We start from the raw sequence: 17,259 nt of genomic DNA, 5'->3' as shown, positions 1-17,259 counted from the left end.
GCAAGTGGAAAGTACCTCTGTGAAAAGTCAAGAAACTCCTTGACCTACCTATTTGCATTCTAAGATCAGGGGAAACAACATATGAGTAGGTTCCCCTTGACTTTCAAGCTGTGGAATTTTGCTATGAAAGCCATGCTTACTGAGTTGGGACTGTAAATCTGCAACATTGGGAAAAGAAATTATGACAGCAGTTGAGACATGGTGACTTTCTTTTAAATATACTTCTGAAAATTATGTCTTGCCTGCTTCCACAGGCGGTAAAAAAGTATCCATATGGACCTAAACGCCCACATAGAGACCCTTTCAGAGAGTAACTAATACCAATCCTCAAAAAACAAAAAAACCAACAAAACCAAAACCAGCCCAGGAACATCACATCATTATTTCTGCTGTAATTATACAACCAAGTTAGTGCCAAGTCAGACACACCTTGGAACTCACCTGCGTAGCTGGCGGTGAAAGCTGTACTGGAGAAAGTAGAGCAGGGAGAGGCCTGGCCCAATCCAATATATCCATCACATTTCCACCTGGGCCCTTTTGCTCCTGACTGGAGAAGGCTAAACAGCTGTGTTCCCCATCGGTCTGTTTTATTACATGTACAGTTTTGTCTTGGCCAGCATGCAGACCTTCTTCAGGAGTCCTGCTCTCGACACCATCACCTCTGGAAGGCTCGCTCCTCGCCTGAACTTGTACGGCTCTTACAGAATTGTGCTTTCCAGCACTTTCTAGTGAAGAACACCAAGGTTGCACTTTGCCATCACACTTCTTGATCTTCTGGTGGATTTGCACAGTTTCTAAGACACAAAAATATTGTTAAGAATTTTCTTCCCCTCTCATTTTTCTTTATAAAGATAATACATCATAGTAATAAGAAGCACTTACTGTCACTTTCAGAAATATTTTCCTTACAGAGATCAGATTCACATATACCTTTTTCATGAAAAAAAGAATTGTTTGTATGTGCAAAGAGCTCCCACCCAAACCACCTTCTGACTTGGATCATGAAGACTATTCTTCCCAACTGAAAATCCATACAGCTCAATGACTTATTTCAGTTTTAGCCCAGTAACTGATGTTCAGGAAAAAGCAGGACAAGCATGCAGTGACACTCCCCACTTGGGCTGTAATTCTCAACTTAAAGCAACCTGCAGCTTTGAGCCAGTACCTGCATTTGGAGGGCAGTTACAATTATACCCTGCCATAAACACAGTAAGGGAATTCTTAGCCATATTGTTAGTTTTACGATTTGATATGCTTTTAAAGTTTTTGTTCTTTAAATTTCAATACTGAGTCTAATTTTAGAAGAATTTGTCCTTAATGATACGACTTAGTTAAAGCTGCACCCTTAAAAACAAACTTTCTTAGAAGTGAAGTTCCTGTTGAAACATACCTACACACAAAGGAGTTTGAACCACTAAGACTATAAAAGATACTGAACATTTGACAACTCTTTCAAGATAATGTCAACTATAGCAGTCTTACACAGTTATTCTAGCAGTAAGAAGGCACGTCCAAATGCTCTGTGTGATTCTTTCCACTGTACTTTTGTTTTGATCCTTTTCAAATCACGCTTTTTATCATTACACAGCAATCCATTTCTTATGCATGCAGACAAAACACATTGCCCCAGGAAAGTCTGAACAGCAGACACAAAGGATTTTAATATTAATTATAATTGTGCTAGATACTTTTAACAGCTAAAAGATGGCTCAGTTTTCTGAAATTTAAATTCTATGATTTTATAAAAAGAAAAGATGACCTCCAATAAAACACCAGAAAACAACAATCCCAAAACCCCAGTGTGCCACACAGAACTAGAACCTATTCTGCAGCATTTGCCGTTCTCATACGACACTTGTATATGTGATCTTGTTTATAGTGCTCATAAACACTACTGGACACAGGATCAGCAGTATTCAAGCAAGAGACCAAGCCTATTCTGTGTACATCCAAGCACCATCCCACAGTATAAAGAACTGCACGTTAACAGACTGGTTTGGAACAGAGGACGTATTGATTTAATTGGCACAACTTGCATTCTGTTGGAAAAACAGAAAAGAACGGTGTGCTTCATTATTACTGTCAGTGCCTATCCATGGCTAGAACTTGCAAAGATACTTCTGAAGTGGCATCAATGGTAATATCAGATTCATAAATACTAATTTAATTCAATAGGTGAAAATGACCTCCCAGAGGTCTGTCTCCCAATAATCTTTAAGCACATTCTGGTATGTTGGATCCACTAAGTTAGTAGGAAAACTGGTCAAACGCCCATTTTCCAAGATCCATCTCAGTCACTTCACGTAGCAGCTCCATGTGAAAAATCTCAATTGCTGCAATGGAGAGGAGGAGGAGGGAGAAACTGTTCAGCCTAAAAGTGCCTTACCACCTCGATTTCCCCAAAGATCAGAGCTTACTTGCATATCTCCTTTGATCAAAGCAGCATCCCGCAAGTTTTGAGATCACATACTGTTTTATAAAGCTATTTACAAGTTACAGTCACATAGAGCTTCCAGTATTTCTACATTTTGTCATGAAAAACCTAGATTCCTTTTACAATTAAAGTCCCATTAGCCCATCCAAGGGAAAAGGAGATCTTTCACAAGCAGGCACAAAGAAAAGGAAAATTCAGAAGGTGATTCTCTCCAAGATGTAACCTAAGATTATATCTTAGATTTCTTTCATCGTTCCCTTTGTGCCAACCAGTTCTAAGCTTCACTTTCTTCACACGAAAGCAGGCAGAAACACATCATTCCCTGTTTTTCTCCAAGAAGAACTTCCATTAGACAATTGGGAAGTTTGCTTTGCAGAGTGAACTATACAACAGTACTAAATTATCAGGAACTTTACATCCTATCTATTCACTCAAGATCAGTCATGAGCTCTCAAGAATACTGATACACACCAGCACCTAAAAAGTTTCCCTCTGAACTTCCTTGAGATGTCAATAGCAAAGAAGGGACAAGACTCCTGGAATCAGACTAAAAAAAGCACAGGCATCCTGTAATTCACATTATATACTGCAGAGTTTATAATGATTTAGGTATAAACACAAGAAGTGAGTTTTGACTACTTAGAAATAGTCAAAGCAGCTGATAGTAAAAGAATCTGATTTCTCAACTGCCACAGCAGGTTACAACACATTTTATTTAGAAGAGCATTCCAGTTTATTTGGTTCTTCAAATTAATATTTGCAATTATTTTTCAAATATCCTAATCACACATGTACTCGACCAGGCAATCACCAAGGGAAGTATTCAAAAAAGTTATGCAAACAGTACCCAACCTAATGATATCTCAGTAACATTAAACTAATGCACTTGCATATTAATAAATTCACATTTACTGGAACCCACCTTCTCTAACAGTCAGTCTTCTTTTTTCAGGCCATGCCTTATTCTGAACAGAAGCTGAAAAAAAGTACCAATATTTATTTTTGAACAGAAAGAGACAGATTCCAAGAAAATTTTCAGACTTTGCATGCCATCTCACCCAAGGCAGGATCACTTTCCCGATTCCCTCTTTTTCCTGTTGCACTGTCAATGCACATCCAGAGTTCTTCTAACAAGAGCTTTATTTTTTCTGTTAAAATAAATATTTTTATATTTTATAAATCAATTGTTCAGAAAGCTAAGGACTTATGCTTCTTTATTTTCACTCAAAACACAGACATGCCTACAACAAAAGAAAAAATTACCACAACCAAAATTAACACAAGGGACATAGGGGCATTTTAGCTTCAGAGAAAGAGAAATGCTAGATGAGGGGAATGGATCCTGTACTGGCCATAGCCACTGAAGGAACTGAATAGACTGAAAGAACAGTTGCAGAATGCTTTAGCTTTTCCTTTCTGTAGTTGAGGGCGGGTGGCAAAAAGTTTTAGCAGCCCCCAGAGCAAAATGTAAAAGCAGATTTGAATGTAGCATTAGTAAAATTAAACAGTTTTCTAAAACAACTCAGGTGACGTGAACGTAAATGGGCAAAGAAATCTTTCAGAAATGAAATATTTATATCATATTCTTTCTTTATGCCCACTTAGTAGTTGCTCATCTTAGTCCTACCATGGAGTAACAGCACATTAAATGTGTCTGAATAAATTATCAGGCCACAACATTAGCAGACATTGTCTAGAGCCCTAACAGCACCATTGCTAGGTGATGCCAAACCACCTAGTTCCAGAACCAAAAGGGCAGTTGGAAGAGGGAGAAACAGACCAAAACCTCAACAAAATACTTATGCCAAAGCTATAATCAATAATCAGGAAGCGATAGTATTGATTTTGTGCCAATTCCATAAGTCAAAGACCACAACAAACTGCTATTTTATGAAGGGACATATTAAAAAACCTCAGCGCATAAGAGGACAACCTGCCAAATTTTGCATGACAGCTATTAACAGCACTAACAATTTCTCATTAGTAATAAAGCCCTGCTGCTATTTGAAGAGCAAATTAGAGCTCAGATATTAATCTTCCCATTTTGCCATTAATTAAAAGTTAAAAGATGAAACTGCCTACCAATTTAGTACGATCCAAAAGGCAGCAAAAACACGCCAAGGCAAACAAGAACTGACAAGGTCTTCCTTTTTCAGAAAAGTTCAATTTTGGCAACAAATTTTATATACAAATATTGCAAAGCAAGAAATAGAACTGGGAGTTGATCTTTCACCTGAAAATTGACTTCAGATTTTCTAAATGATTCAAAAGCTATACTGGTATTTTAAAATGCAAAACCGCAAAAAATAAATTTGTTTAAAGTTTGGCCTCAGTACTTTAGAGGAAGTTTAGAACAAGTTTGCTCCATTATAGAGTTAGATTCAGATAATTTCTAACAGATATTTTAGATCATTAGGGGAAAAAGCCTCAATAGCTTAAGAAACAACTATACATCCTGGATTTCCACTTGATTTACAGAGCCTGACACAGAAATTGTAGCAGACTACACTCCTGTCTTGTGTCTTTTGCTTTGTATGCTTCCTTTATGATTTCAATGAGCTTAAAAGACAATGGGATTGTTTGTATTTTTCTCAGTGTTCGCATTCTGTTTTACAATTGCATATCAATTGACCATACATGCGTGGGGTAGACTAGTCGTTTTAATGAATAAAACACTTTCCTTACTGCAAAGCTGAAAATAGTCATCTATTACACCAGTCCTCCGTCAGTGCAGCATATTTGTATCAACCACATTTGCTCCTACAGCATTTCTGTCAGTATCCCATTTCCAAAAATGAACTCCAGAAGCATTGCAATAAATTCATAATGATTGGTTTCACACAGGGAGCAATCTTGCAAAAAAAAATTCTTACCTTTGTCTATATCTGTTGTGAGATCTTCATTTGAACTCTGGGTCTCCACATGCTTAACTATTAAAAATAGGAGAGGGAGGTGAAAGGAAACGTTCAAACTGAACAATACCACACATAAATCTGACCACAATCAAAGGTGAACACTTACCTTTTCTGCATTTCTCTTTATGTACACAATCCAGTCTTCCCTGTTAAAATTAAATAACAATTTTTCATGCCATACACAGTTTGTAGAGCATCTACTCAATTAGCATGAAATCTAAATCAACATTTCAAAGGTGGAAATGTTGGAAAAGTTTCAGTTGGAAAATTTCTACCTCTTAAGGTCAAGTGCTATGTTTAGTTACTCAATACCCCCAACAAATGTAACTTTACTATTTCAGTATCTCTATTACTAGTAGCTTCCTTTCCCCGTCCCCCTGAAATACTAAAAGAAGCTTCATGCAAAAGCCCGGGATAGTCTTACTTGTGCTTTCTTTAGCTCCTTTTCAAGCCTTTTCTTTTCAGTTTTCAGTTGTCTGAAGTTCTGTGTATGCTTTGTTGCAGCCTCTTCAAGAAAGAGAACCAAAATTCAAGTTAGAAACTACAGTATAAAAGAATATTAATTTAGCTAGCATTGGTCACCATTCTGCAAATCAAATTACCAGAAAAAAAAAGTAGATAGCGTGAAATACAAATATACTGAAGCTATATTTTGGCTAATAAAGACAACAACTTATGCATACAAGTATGTCATCTTCCACTGCATAATTACTGGTCTGTACTACTGAAATATATTTATTACTCTTCTCACCTACACACAAGAATGAAGAGTGAGTCATATCGTAATGATGCTGTACTGTAGAACAACATACAACAAGTGAAATAAGGGAATAAAATTAAGAATGAGGTGCAATGCTTTTTTCATGTGTTTTATTCTCTTATTTAAAAAGGGGTTCTTTTTCAAAGATAATACTGGAAGGCCACCATAAGGTCTCCCCGGAGCCTTCTCTTCTCCAGGCTGAACAACCCCAGCTCTCTCAGCCTGTCTTCACAGGAAGGGTGCTCCATCCCTCTGAGCATCTTTGTGACCCTCCTCTGGACCCGTTCCAACAGGTCCACATTGTTCCTGTGCTGAGGGCTCCAAAACTCACCACAGTACTCCAGGTGGAGTCTCACCGACGTGGAGTAGAGGGGCACTCCCTCACCCTGCTGGCCACACTTCTCTTGGTGCAGCCCAGGATGGGGTTGGTTTCTGGGCTGCCAGTGCACATTGCCAGCTCATGTTGAGCTTCTCATCCACCAACACCCCCAAGGCCTTCTCCTCAGGGCTGCTCTCCAGCCATTCTCATTCCAGCCTGTGTTTGTGCTTGGGATTGCTGCAACCACGTGCAGGACCTTGAACTTGGCCTGGCTGAACTTCACGAGGTTGGTTCTCCTCAGGGCTGCTCTCCAGCCATTCTCATTCCAGCCTGTGTTTGTGCTTGGGATTGCTGCAACCACGTGCAGGACCTTGAACTTGGCCTGGCTGAACTTCACGAGGTTGGCATTTGTGGGGTTTCTAACACTAAGATACAAGTCACTCAGCCCATTTTACTCTAAACTCTGGTAAGCACAGCTCTAAATGTGCCATGAATGAAAATATTTGCCTTGCCAACTAACAGTACAGCAAGTATCAGAATGCTTTGTGCATATCTACCCTTTACTAGCAAAACAAGAAAAACTCAGTGCCTCGAGGCAAGTAAGTGCTACTTAAAAATAAAACAAACAAACAAACCAAAAAACAATTGCCAGAACATTTGAAAAACAAAAAATGTGTCAGGATCACTACATATTTAAATATGATTATAAACATGACTAGAAGAATCTTGCCAAGATAATCAGAATGCTAGGGCACATGCCCTATGAAAACAGGCCCACTGAACTAGACATAATTAGCTTGAAAGGAAAAAAAAAACAACCCACAACAAAAAAACATCAAAGAGATCCAAGAGCAGCTTCCTGTAAGTACAAGGAAGTATCAAGAAGATGGAATGAGACTGTTCAGTGGTGCATGGTGGGAGGAGGAGAGACATCAGACCTAAGTTGAAACAAGAGGGTTTCTAGCTGGCTGTAAGGAAAAGCTTTTTCACCATGAAGATGGCCGTGCCGTGAGTTGCCCCAACAGGCTGGGCAGATGGACTCCATCCTTTGAGATTTCCATGACCAGAAGTTCCCTTCCAACTTCATTTACACCATGTGCCTAAGATACTCAACAGAAAACATGTTGCAGGAGGGCTGATGTAATTCAGAGACTAAGCCCTGCCTTGCTCCTTGGGGCCTCAGAGTTATAAAGCTGAAATCACTTCTTTGAGTAAGAAATACCCAAATTCAGTATTCAGTGGCCAGTCCAGCCCAAACCATGAGAAAAAGGAATCAAGAGAGGGAGCAGGACAACAGCACAGTAACATAATGTAGAAAGTTACCTTCAAGTTTCTTCACTTTTGTTTCCAGTTTCTTTCTCCTGTTAAAAAAGAAAGCATTAATACATCATTTTTGTATAGAATTACGTTGCATGAAAATGGTTCACCCATTCCCCATATTAAAACTTGCATAATGGAAAGCCTAAGCCTTTCTGGATGTACGAGCTTTAACCCTCATTCCAGACATTAACTAGAATACATTTGAAAACCCACTTAGGATAACTGATCACCTTTGACGTGTAATACTCAAAAGCTGAAAAATATAAATACAAACAACAACTGCATCTGTCATATTTATTTCATCCTTAGAGAGAATGTGATCTTTTAATTTAATTGAGCAATGTTACTTCTGGAACAGTCTAACATTTTGAGTATTTCTTTCAAAGCTTGTCCGTAGGAGTGATTTCATACCTAAACCCTTCTTCACAGTGGACATGCATACTTGTCTCAAGTTATCACGCTTCTTATAAGCTCAGAATTGGGAAACTGCCATTCTTGCAAATATTCAAAACTAGACTAGAGCAACCTAACTTTGATGCTGGCTCTGAACAGCAGATCGGACCAAAGGATTTCAGAGATAATCTTTGCCCTAAATTATTTTAGACTAACTGTAGACTAACGTTCATTTTATGAACGATGCACTGGAATTCTGCTTCTGAAGAAACTCAGCTCTCAAATTACTGAACTCACATGACCTACTGCTTAAAATGGCCCCAGTATCAGAGGTATATAAAGTAGCTACAGCATCACAGAATGCTTGAGGGTGGAAGGGACCTCTGAAGGTCATCATATACGACCCACTGTGCTCAAGCTGGGCCACCTAGAGCTCACTGCCCAGGACCACGTCCAGATGGCTTCTGAATATCTCCAAGGATGGAAAGGTCACAACCTCCCTGGGCAACCAGTGCCAGTGCTCGGTCACCCTCACAGTAAAAAGTGTTTCCCGATGTTCAGAGAGAACCTCCTGTGTTTCAGTTTGTGCCCATTGCCTCTGGTCCTGTCACTGGGCACCACGGAAAAGAGCCTGGCTCCATCTTCTTTACACCCTCCCTTCATGTATTTATACACGTTGATAATATCACCCCTGACCCGTCTCTTCTCCAGGCTGAGAGTTGGGCCTGTTCAGCCTTTTCTCAATGGAAAGATGCTCCAGTCCCTTCATCATCTTTGTGGCCCTTCACTGGACTGTGTCCAGTATGTCCATAGTCTGTCTTGTACCAGGGAACCCAGAATTGGACAGAGAACTCCAGGTGTGGCCTCACCAGTGCTGAGTAGAGGGGAAGGAGGACCTCCCTTGGCTTGCTGGCAGTGCCTAATGCAGACCAGGATGCCATTGGCCTTCTTTGCTACAAGGATACATCACTGGCTTGTGTTCAACTTGGTGTCCACCAGGAGCACCAGGTCCTTTCCTTTCCAGCTGGGTATTGGACAGAGAACTCCAGGTGTGGCCTCACCAGTGCTGAGTAGAGGGGAAGGAGGACCTCCCTTGGCTTGCTGGCAGTGCCTAATGCAGACCAGGATGCCATTGGCCTTCTTTGCTACAAGGATACATCACTGGCTTGTGTTCAACTTGGTGTCCACCAGGAGCCCCAGGTCCTTTCCTTTCCAGCTGGGTGGCACCCAGCACATACTGGTGTGTGGGGTTGTTCCTCCGCAGGTGCAGCACTTTGCACTTCTCCTTGCTGAACATGAACATGAGGTTTCTCTCAGCCCATTTCTCCAGCCTCTCCAGCTCATGTTGGACGGCAGCATGCCCCTCTGGCCACTGTCAGCCTCTCCTCCCAACTTTGTGTCACCAGCAAGCTCACTGAGGGTACACTCTGCCCCTCATGCACATCACTAATGAAGAACGTGAAATGAACGTCATGAAGATGTTCAACTTGGTGTCCACCAGGAGCCCCAGGTCCTTTCCTTTCCAGCTGGGTGGCACCCAGCACATACTGGTGTGTGGGGTTGTTCCTCCGCAGGTGCAGCACTTTGCACTTCTCCTTGCTGAACTTCATGAGGTTTCTCTCAGCCCATTTTTCCAGCCTCTCCAGCTCACGCTGGATAGCAGCATGCCCCTCTGGCCACTGTCAGCCTCTCCTCCCAACTTTGTGTCACCAGCAAACTCACTCAGGGTACACTCTGCCCCTCATGCACATCACTAATGAAGAGCGTGAAATGAACATCATGAAGACATTAACCAGGACTGGACCGAGTATGCGGGCCCCCTTCACTCTCCCCAGGGTACACTGCTGGTTACTGGCCTCCAACTAGACCATGTGTCCCTCATCACCACCCTCAGGGCCCAGCCATTCAGCCAGTTTTGAATCCACCTCACTGTCTGCTCAGCCAGCCCCTACAGCAACAGCTTGAGGGGCTATGGGGCTCTTAATGGGAGACACTGTCAGAGACCTTACTGAAGGCCTGGTGGGCACTAACCATTGGTCTCCCCTCATCTACCAGGCATGTCAGTTTATTGTAGAAGTCTACCAGCTTGTACCAGACTTCTCCTTGGTGAAGCTGTGCTGACTACTCCCAAGGAGTTTCTTGTCTTTCATGTGCCTGGCAATGGGTTCCAGGATGAGCTGCTCCTTCACTTTCTCAGGGGTCAAGGCGAGACTGACCAACCTGTAGTTCCTTGGCTCCTCCTTGAAGATCCAAGTGACAGATCAGAGATGGGCAATATATCTATACTGACACACTATATTGTCACACATCAGGGGGGGCCAGTTCCCTCTTATAGATGCAGTTAGCTATGGGGTAGCTGCTCTCTGCTGCTCTCAGATAGGACGATGTGCTACAGATTGCTTTAAGCTCCCAGGAAGAGTACCTATACGCAAAATAGGTGCAGTCTGGCAGAAGACAGGAGAACAGCAAGTGACAACAATGCTAACCTGTGTGTACAGTCCTTTGGATGGTAGTGACTTGCTGCTGTGCTTGTGAGTACTGCATGTTTCACAAGGCATTTAAAGGTGCTGAAGTATCTCATTTGAGAGATGCTTCAGTCCCTTGATAATCTCCATGGCCCTTAGTTGGACTCTCTCCAGTATGCCCATCTCTCTCTTGTGCAGAGGAACCCAGAACTGGACACGATACACCAGGTATGGCCTCACCAGTGCTGAGTAGAGGGGAATCACCTCCCTTCATCTGCCCATAACACCAAAATAGCTTAGGAACAACAAAGTTAAAAAATGATAGCCAGTCTACAAGAAAGGAAGGAAGGAAGGAAGGAAGGAAGGAGTCAGCAGTGGGAGTCCCATTAGGATGTATGCTGGAACACATCAGAAATAAAAGTTGACTACCAAAAACAGCAGAAGGGTCTTAGCATTCCAAGCGACTAGAGAGCAATAATTGGTGTTGATAAATGCAAAATGAAGCACATGGAGAAAAACAACCACAACTACAAACTCACAACACCCAGCAGTATATTAGCTGGTTCTCTTTTGAGAGCATAAGTACCTTTCCATACAATGCTGAGAAGTCACAGCTCCTGATAGGGGTCATTTAGAGGCTAGGAGTTTAACAGGCTTAAAAAGCAAATTCATTAGACAGTCCAACAAGAGCTCTAGACACACATATGCACCAGGCAACAAAGCCTTCAAGTCACTGGATACAGAAAATACACACTTTGGGAATTATCAAGGCACAGCTTCACAATATCCTGTACTACAGCAGCAAAATGGCCTCTCCTTTTTTTGTGCCAAATCCCTCCTGCCCGTTTCCAAACGGGCTGGAGTTCAGTTCAGAGCCTGCTAAGCTGTTTCTTCAAAAACAATTATTTTAAGGACTGATTTTAAGTGATCACGTTGGCAATATCATTTTTCTATTGGCTTCAGAGTCTTTTCAGCATAAAAGAAACAGACAATTGGAAAATTTCAACAACTGGAAACAAAAAGCTAAGACTAAGAACCACTTAAAACTGGAGAAACTACAGCTTTTTCTCCAATCTTACGCTGTTCTTAAAAACCTTTGCTAACAACCACAAAAAGCCAGTTCAGGACAGGATAATAATTAAACTAATACTACCATCCAGAGTGTTTGCTACAAAATTGAAGACTATTCTTCCATCAACTCCCTGTTCTAAGAACCCATAAGTATAAAATTTTTAGCAAAATGGAAAGCATAACTAAGTAATTTGGTACAAGACCAAATTCTGGAAGAGGTAAGAGGGGGAAGAAAGGTTATGAAAAAAAGAAGCGTCACTCACACAGCATCACTGTTTACTATTTCTTCTTTAATTTTAACATATTCCAGTTGACTCTCCTGATAAATCTTGAGAGAACTCTGTGGAGAAGAAAAGCACAGTTAAAATATGCCCTTACTGAGGCCAAAATAAAATAGACAGCAGACACTTTACGTATTCTAAGGAAAAGACTGCAGAGTGAAAAAAGCATATGCAATAAGAAAACAAGCAAGTTGAAAAGTCAGGTTATTCTTCTTCTTTAAAGGCAAAAGTTACAACAAACAAATAAATAAACAAAACTCTATCTATCTAGTTTTTGAGTATGTGTCTCCAACACTTATCTGGACAGGAACTCAAAGTCAAAGTCAAAAGCACAGCTACTACACACCATACATATAATCCTGCTTTTTCTGAAAGTGTGATCAGGACAACAGTTACTAATGCTTGCTGAGGGAAAACTGTTTAAAAAACAGTTCTAACACAGAAGAAAAACTAGGTACAGTGACAAGACAAACGCTAATATCCTACCTTGTACTAGTATGAAAAAACTACAAGAAAGAGTATTTTTTTTTGCAGAAATAATAGTTAATGTTTAGAAAATACATATATTTAGGTGATCTGAACAGTCAAAAGCTTTTCTTCTGTAGACTACATCTCAGCTAAGAGATGGGACAGAAATTAGCAATAAACTCAAATAGCTAATAATGTAAAAGTATATGTTCAAAATGGTAACAGGAGCAAAATTCTCTTCTGCACAGATCCTCTTTGCACCTTTTTAGTACTACAGGTTATAGAGAGTTCAGACAGATCCTCTTTGCACCTTTTTAGTACTACAAGTTATAGAGTTCAGTAATCTAGTAAGATCATAACAGAAAGCCCTGAATGTATCTCCTTCCTTCCTAAATAAGGAAAAACCCCAAATAATGTGATCAAAAATCACAGGCAAAAAGCTTAGACTTGTTTAGTTCTTATTTGAAACCTGCTGCCATTTAATTCATTTCATCTAAAACCAGAGCTGTCCGTCCCAATGAGCCACAAATAACAACTGGGCTTATTAAAGCCTGCTTCATCAAGGGGAGCATTAAATATATACATTTTCTTCAACAGAGTAAGTGCAAGCTATTTAAACCTTACAAGCATACCTTTTTCTCCTCCAACTCTGCTTTCAAGGAACCCAACTCCTCCTGGCACTTTTCCAAAGGTAGGATTTTCTGCAGCATCTGCTCCACTTGACAACGAAGAGCAGAGATTTCTCTGAAACAGGAAGTATAATAATAAAGAAAAAAGTTTCCAAAAAAAATGAGTGCTTTCAAACTAAGTGTTTTGATCCTTCAGGCCAAATGTCTGAGTATTTTGCTTTCCCCTATAGAAAACTGCTGTGAGATACCCAAAGACTTTGAAGAGTCTAGGTGTTCTCATTTTTCCATCCAACATTATACATTCAAAGAAAATTCAAGATCCGATTTAGAAACATTAAACTGAGCCTAAAGCTAGATGGAAGCAGATGGCATGTGGCACACAGGAATGCTGCACAGCTGCCTACACTGAAGTGCCAGGAATAAGTGTCTCTACGTAAGTAGTGCTGTGAAGTAAGAGCACAGTCCAACTGTGGGATTTTTCAGAAGGCAGGATGGAGTGTGTGAAGATTATATACTGCCTATTTCTCTATCATTAAGTAGAGTAAGCAAGGGCATGCAGCCACCACTCTAAGACAAAATGTTTCATACAAATAGGGCTGCCCTAAATATGCTTATATCCAGCCACCACCAAAAGATGGTCTCTACATCTCCACTTGGTGACTTGAGACGTAACACAGGGCCAGGAAAGAATTTCACACGGGTACTGTAGGACAGATTTCTCTCTTCATCAGGGTGTCTTTGCTAGTTACAGCTTAGAAAACACGGTAAAAGAAAGGACCATATTAAAGGCTCAGGGCTGTTGCTGTTACAACATCAGACTCCCAAAACTGTCCAAGACACCAAGAAGGTAGCATCTTTAGCAAACAGTTTAAAATCAAACTTACCGCTCAGCAAACTGAAGCTGTAATCTCTTGTTAAGGTAGAAATTTAAAACAGTTTATCAAACATCCTTAAGTATATTTCAATCCAGTCACCACTGGCAAAGGAACATCCAGTAAAGACTTCCACCCAAAAAAACAGGACTTGCAGAACTAAGTGTTTAATTAAAACATTTCAATATGCTTGAAGTGAATAAGCAGAGCTTCTTCTGTTACATGAAAAAACTTGAGTCATTCTCAGCAACATGGCTTTCAAATAGCCCATATTAAATCATATATTAAACACAGACAGATCTTAAGTGGATAGTTTTAATTCCAAACCCTTTTTTCTTTACAAAGCCTACCCAGTCTGTTCTTCACTAGAGGCATTATTTCTTAACTTAAGCCTTGAGTGAAAAACCTCAAGCCCTCTTACAGCAAATGTTGATGTACTAATTCTGTTAGAACACTAATAGAATAATAAAGGATATCAGTGCATTTCTGTTGATACTCTGTCAGCAAACGACTGCAAAGAAAAAAAAAACAACAAAAAGATTTACTCATTTTCTCACCTGATTTTAACACTCATGCCTTAGCATACATTTCCTTTTGCCTTACAGACAAATGCACACAGTGTAAGGTTGGTTTGCATTTTCTGATAACAGTCAATATAAGCCTTTTGTTTCATTAAGCCACTCAAACCTCAAATCAGATTACTTTAGAACAGAAAAAAAAAGGACAATTACATGAATTTGTAACAATTTGCAGCTTTAAAAAAAAACACAACACATACACACAAAAACCATTACTTATGTAAAGAACATAACATATAAATCATATCCTAGTTCCCAAACTTAAAAGCATGTTTACTAGGAAATAACACATAAATGTGAAAAAAAAAAAATAGTTCAAAAGACCCTTAAAAGGCTTTAATCTTTACACTATTCTCCTAGCAGCCAGAAGGGTATCGTTTACTCTGATCCAAGGCACACTGTGGGCCACAGGGCAGCACTAGGGAAAGCTATTCTCTCATTTTGTGTCTCTCATGATGAGGGGCCTGGAGCACCTCCCTTATGAGGAGAGGCTGAGGGACTTGGGTCTTTATAGTCTTAAGGCCAGAAGGCTGAGGGGGGATCTGATCAACGCCTATAAATACTTAAAGGGTGGGTGTCAAGAGGATGGGGCCAGTCTTTTCTCAGTGGTGCCCAGGGACAGAACAAGAGGAAATGGGCACAAACTTGAATATAAGAAGTTCCACCTAAACATGAGGAGGAACTTCTTTGCTGTGAGGGTGGCAGAGCCCTGGAAGAGGCTGCCCAGAGTGGAGTCTCCTTCTCTGGAGACATTCAAACCCCACCTGGACATGTTCCTGTGGGACCTGCTCTGGGTGGCCCTGCTCTGGCAGGGGGTTGGACTGGATGATCTCCAGAGGTTCCTTCCAACCCCATGTCATTCTGTGATTTCCTCAAATGTTATGGTTTTTAAGAATGGGGAGCAGAAAGACCAAGAGAAATACCGTGGCAGTTACTCCAACATAGAGAGGTCTGCACTGCTTTCACTTCCAAGAGTTAAGAGTAATCAAGTAAGGCAAAAAAAGAAAGGGGCTGAGCCGCAAGTAGCTAAAGGAGAGGTAATTCCCATAAAAAATGTATGCACTGGCAGAGAGAAGAGGGACAGGGAGTTTGCAGGCAGGAAAAGGAATCTATGGAGACAGAGTAAAAAAGCTTTGAAGAAAAGGGTCCCAGTTCAGACAGTGAGGACTGTCTTAAACACTTTTTGGAAACCAGAATGCAGAACTGGAATTTAGATTCGCTAAAGGCAGATGGACAGGTGTCTGGGAAAGGGAAATGAGAAATAAATCACTACAATTGGGAGACACAGCAAGGATATTACACCACAGTATGGAGGTATACACAACGTATCTTGATACATTATTCCATACAATCATATGCTGATGATTATTGAGGAGAAGTGGAAGCAATCAGAGAAGAGAAAGCAAACTGGGAAGCATTTTAGAGTGTTCTACCCAATGTTCAGCCTCACTTTTCATATTCTGCTATTTAATCCAAACAGCATTTCACACCTCAATGCTCAAACCACATTCTGTTGCAAAGGTTCATGTGCACCCGCGCACGACTTGTAGTTCTCACACTATATTCTTCACAACCAATAAAATGAAATAACTCTCTTCAAAGAGCTGCTTCTGCCAGTATTTGTAATACTATATAAGCTATTATAGCTACAAAAAATAGCCCTGTTCTACTACCACTACACACAGATGTTTTAGGGCATAAATTAAAGTCTTACAGTTTAGATTTAGGACCCGTTTGTGAAGAAGTTACTTTCATTTTGAGGAGGATTTCATTTTGTGCATTAACAAATACCTACATTACACAAGATTTATTTGCTGCATTTCTTTAAGAACAATAAAGAACAAAACCAAAAGCAACAATCCCCAAACCAAACCAAAGCAAAAAAAACCCCCAACAACTGCTTATGCAATTGTACTTACTCTCCATCGATCATTTTTTGCTTCAGTGTAATTAATGCCGCTACATATTCATTTATATTCTGTAAGGAAGAGTCTGAAGTTGGTAAAGAAGTTTCACCCCAAAAAAACCAGTACTATACACTGCAAATAACTGCTAAACCGACAGCTCATCTTCCACACAATACAATAATCTGTCATCTTTTTTCAGTTCTCTTCATGAACAAGTTATTAATTCACCAAAAATATATTTATGTCAAACATACAGAGAATGCAGAGTATGCATATTTAGATGAGGCTTTATTATAAAAGCTCTTCAAACTTTGCCTTTACAGTAGATTATACACTAAAACCCCCATAACTTTGTCCTCTCCAAATCAAACCAAGCTGTGGCAGAACATTACCATTAACCGGCATCTACCCCGTTTGAGCCTAAATTTCCCAGATTCTCAACCCAGACTCGCTCCCAGTGTGTAGGAGAGGCCTCCTCCGCCCTCGGGACGCCCAGCCGGGGCCCTTCCCCTCATTTAAAGGGAAAAAACCCCAAAATTGCCCAAAGCGTTACAGCGTTAGGACGACAGGCTGGCTGACAGAGCTGAGGGAAGGAGGCGGCTGATGACCCTCCTTCCAGCGCACGGACACAAACCCCAAAGGATACGCCTGGCAGTGCCCCGGGCAGAGCCCCGCCGCAGGGACGCCGGCTGCCCCGCCGCAGCTCGCCGGGCTGGAGGCCGCCGCCGCCGCCGCTCCTCTCGCACAGCCCGTTCGCCACAGTCGCTACCCAAGCTCCCGCCGCTCCGGGAGCGATGCCTACCGGCGCCCAGCGCTTCCCCCCCCGCCACCGGCCCGGCGCGGCCCC

The 17,259-nt window shown here is 41.0% G+C and overlaps 1 protein-coding gene across 2 annotated transcripts in view; it reads right to left on the bottom strand.

The window, feature by feature from the left end:
- The window catches only part of LOC106902235 (little elongation complex subunit 1-like), a 31,676-nt gene extending 15,052 nt beyond the window's left edge, over positions 1 to 16,624 (bottom strand). Inside the window, exons 1-12 of one of the 2 annotated variants that reach the window (XR_001414456.1) lie at positions 16,425 to 16,624; positions 14,404 to 14,438; positions 13,940 to 13,958; positions 13,059 to 13,170; positions 11,941 to 12,017; positions 7,752 to 7,789; positions 5,774 to 5,856; positions 5,456 to 5,495; positions 5,308 to 5,364; positions 3,493 to 3,582; positions 3,357 to 3,410; positions 442 to 794 (exon numbers count right to left, since the gene is read on the bottom strand). Coding sequence is in view for 1 of the 2 variants with exons in the window: in XM_014965566.1 (XP_014821052.1) it covers positions 442 to 794; positions 3,357 to 3,410; positions 3,493 to 3,582; positions 5,308 to 5,364; positions 5,456 to 5,495; positions 5,774 to 5,856; positions 7,752 to 7,789; positions 11,941 to 12,017; positions 13,059 to 13,170; positions 13,940 to 13,958; positions 14,404 to 14,438; positions 16,425 to 16,438 (972 nt within the window). In the remaining variant the exon portion in view is untranslated. The remainder of the gene's footprint in view (positions 1 to 441; positions 795 to 3,356; positions 3,411 to 3,492; positions 3,583 to 5,307; positions 5,365 to 5,455; positions 5,496 to 5,773; positions 5,857 to 7,751; positions 7,790 to 11,940; positions 12,018 to 13,058; positions 13,171 to 13,939; positions 13,959 to 14,403; positions 14,439 to 16,424) is intronic. The other variant, XM_014965566.1, reaches the window with a different exon arrangement.
- Positions 16,625 to 17,259: the final 635 nt, after the last annotated feature.

Source organism: Calidris pugnax, unplaced genomic scaffold (genome assembly GCF_001431845.1).
Source record: "Calidris pugnax isolate Ruff unplaced genomic scaffold, ASM143184v1 scaffold41, whole genome shotgun sequence".
Lineage (NCBI taxonomy): Eukaryota > Metazoa > Chordata > Aves > Charadriiformes > Scolopacidae > Calidris > Calidris pugnax.
This window is presented reverse-complemented; position numbering and strand designations above follow the sequence as displayed.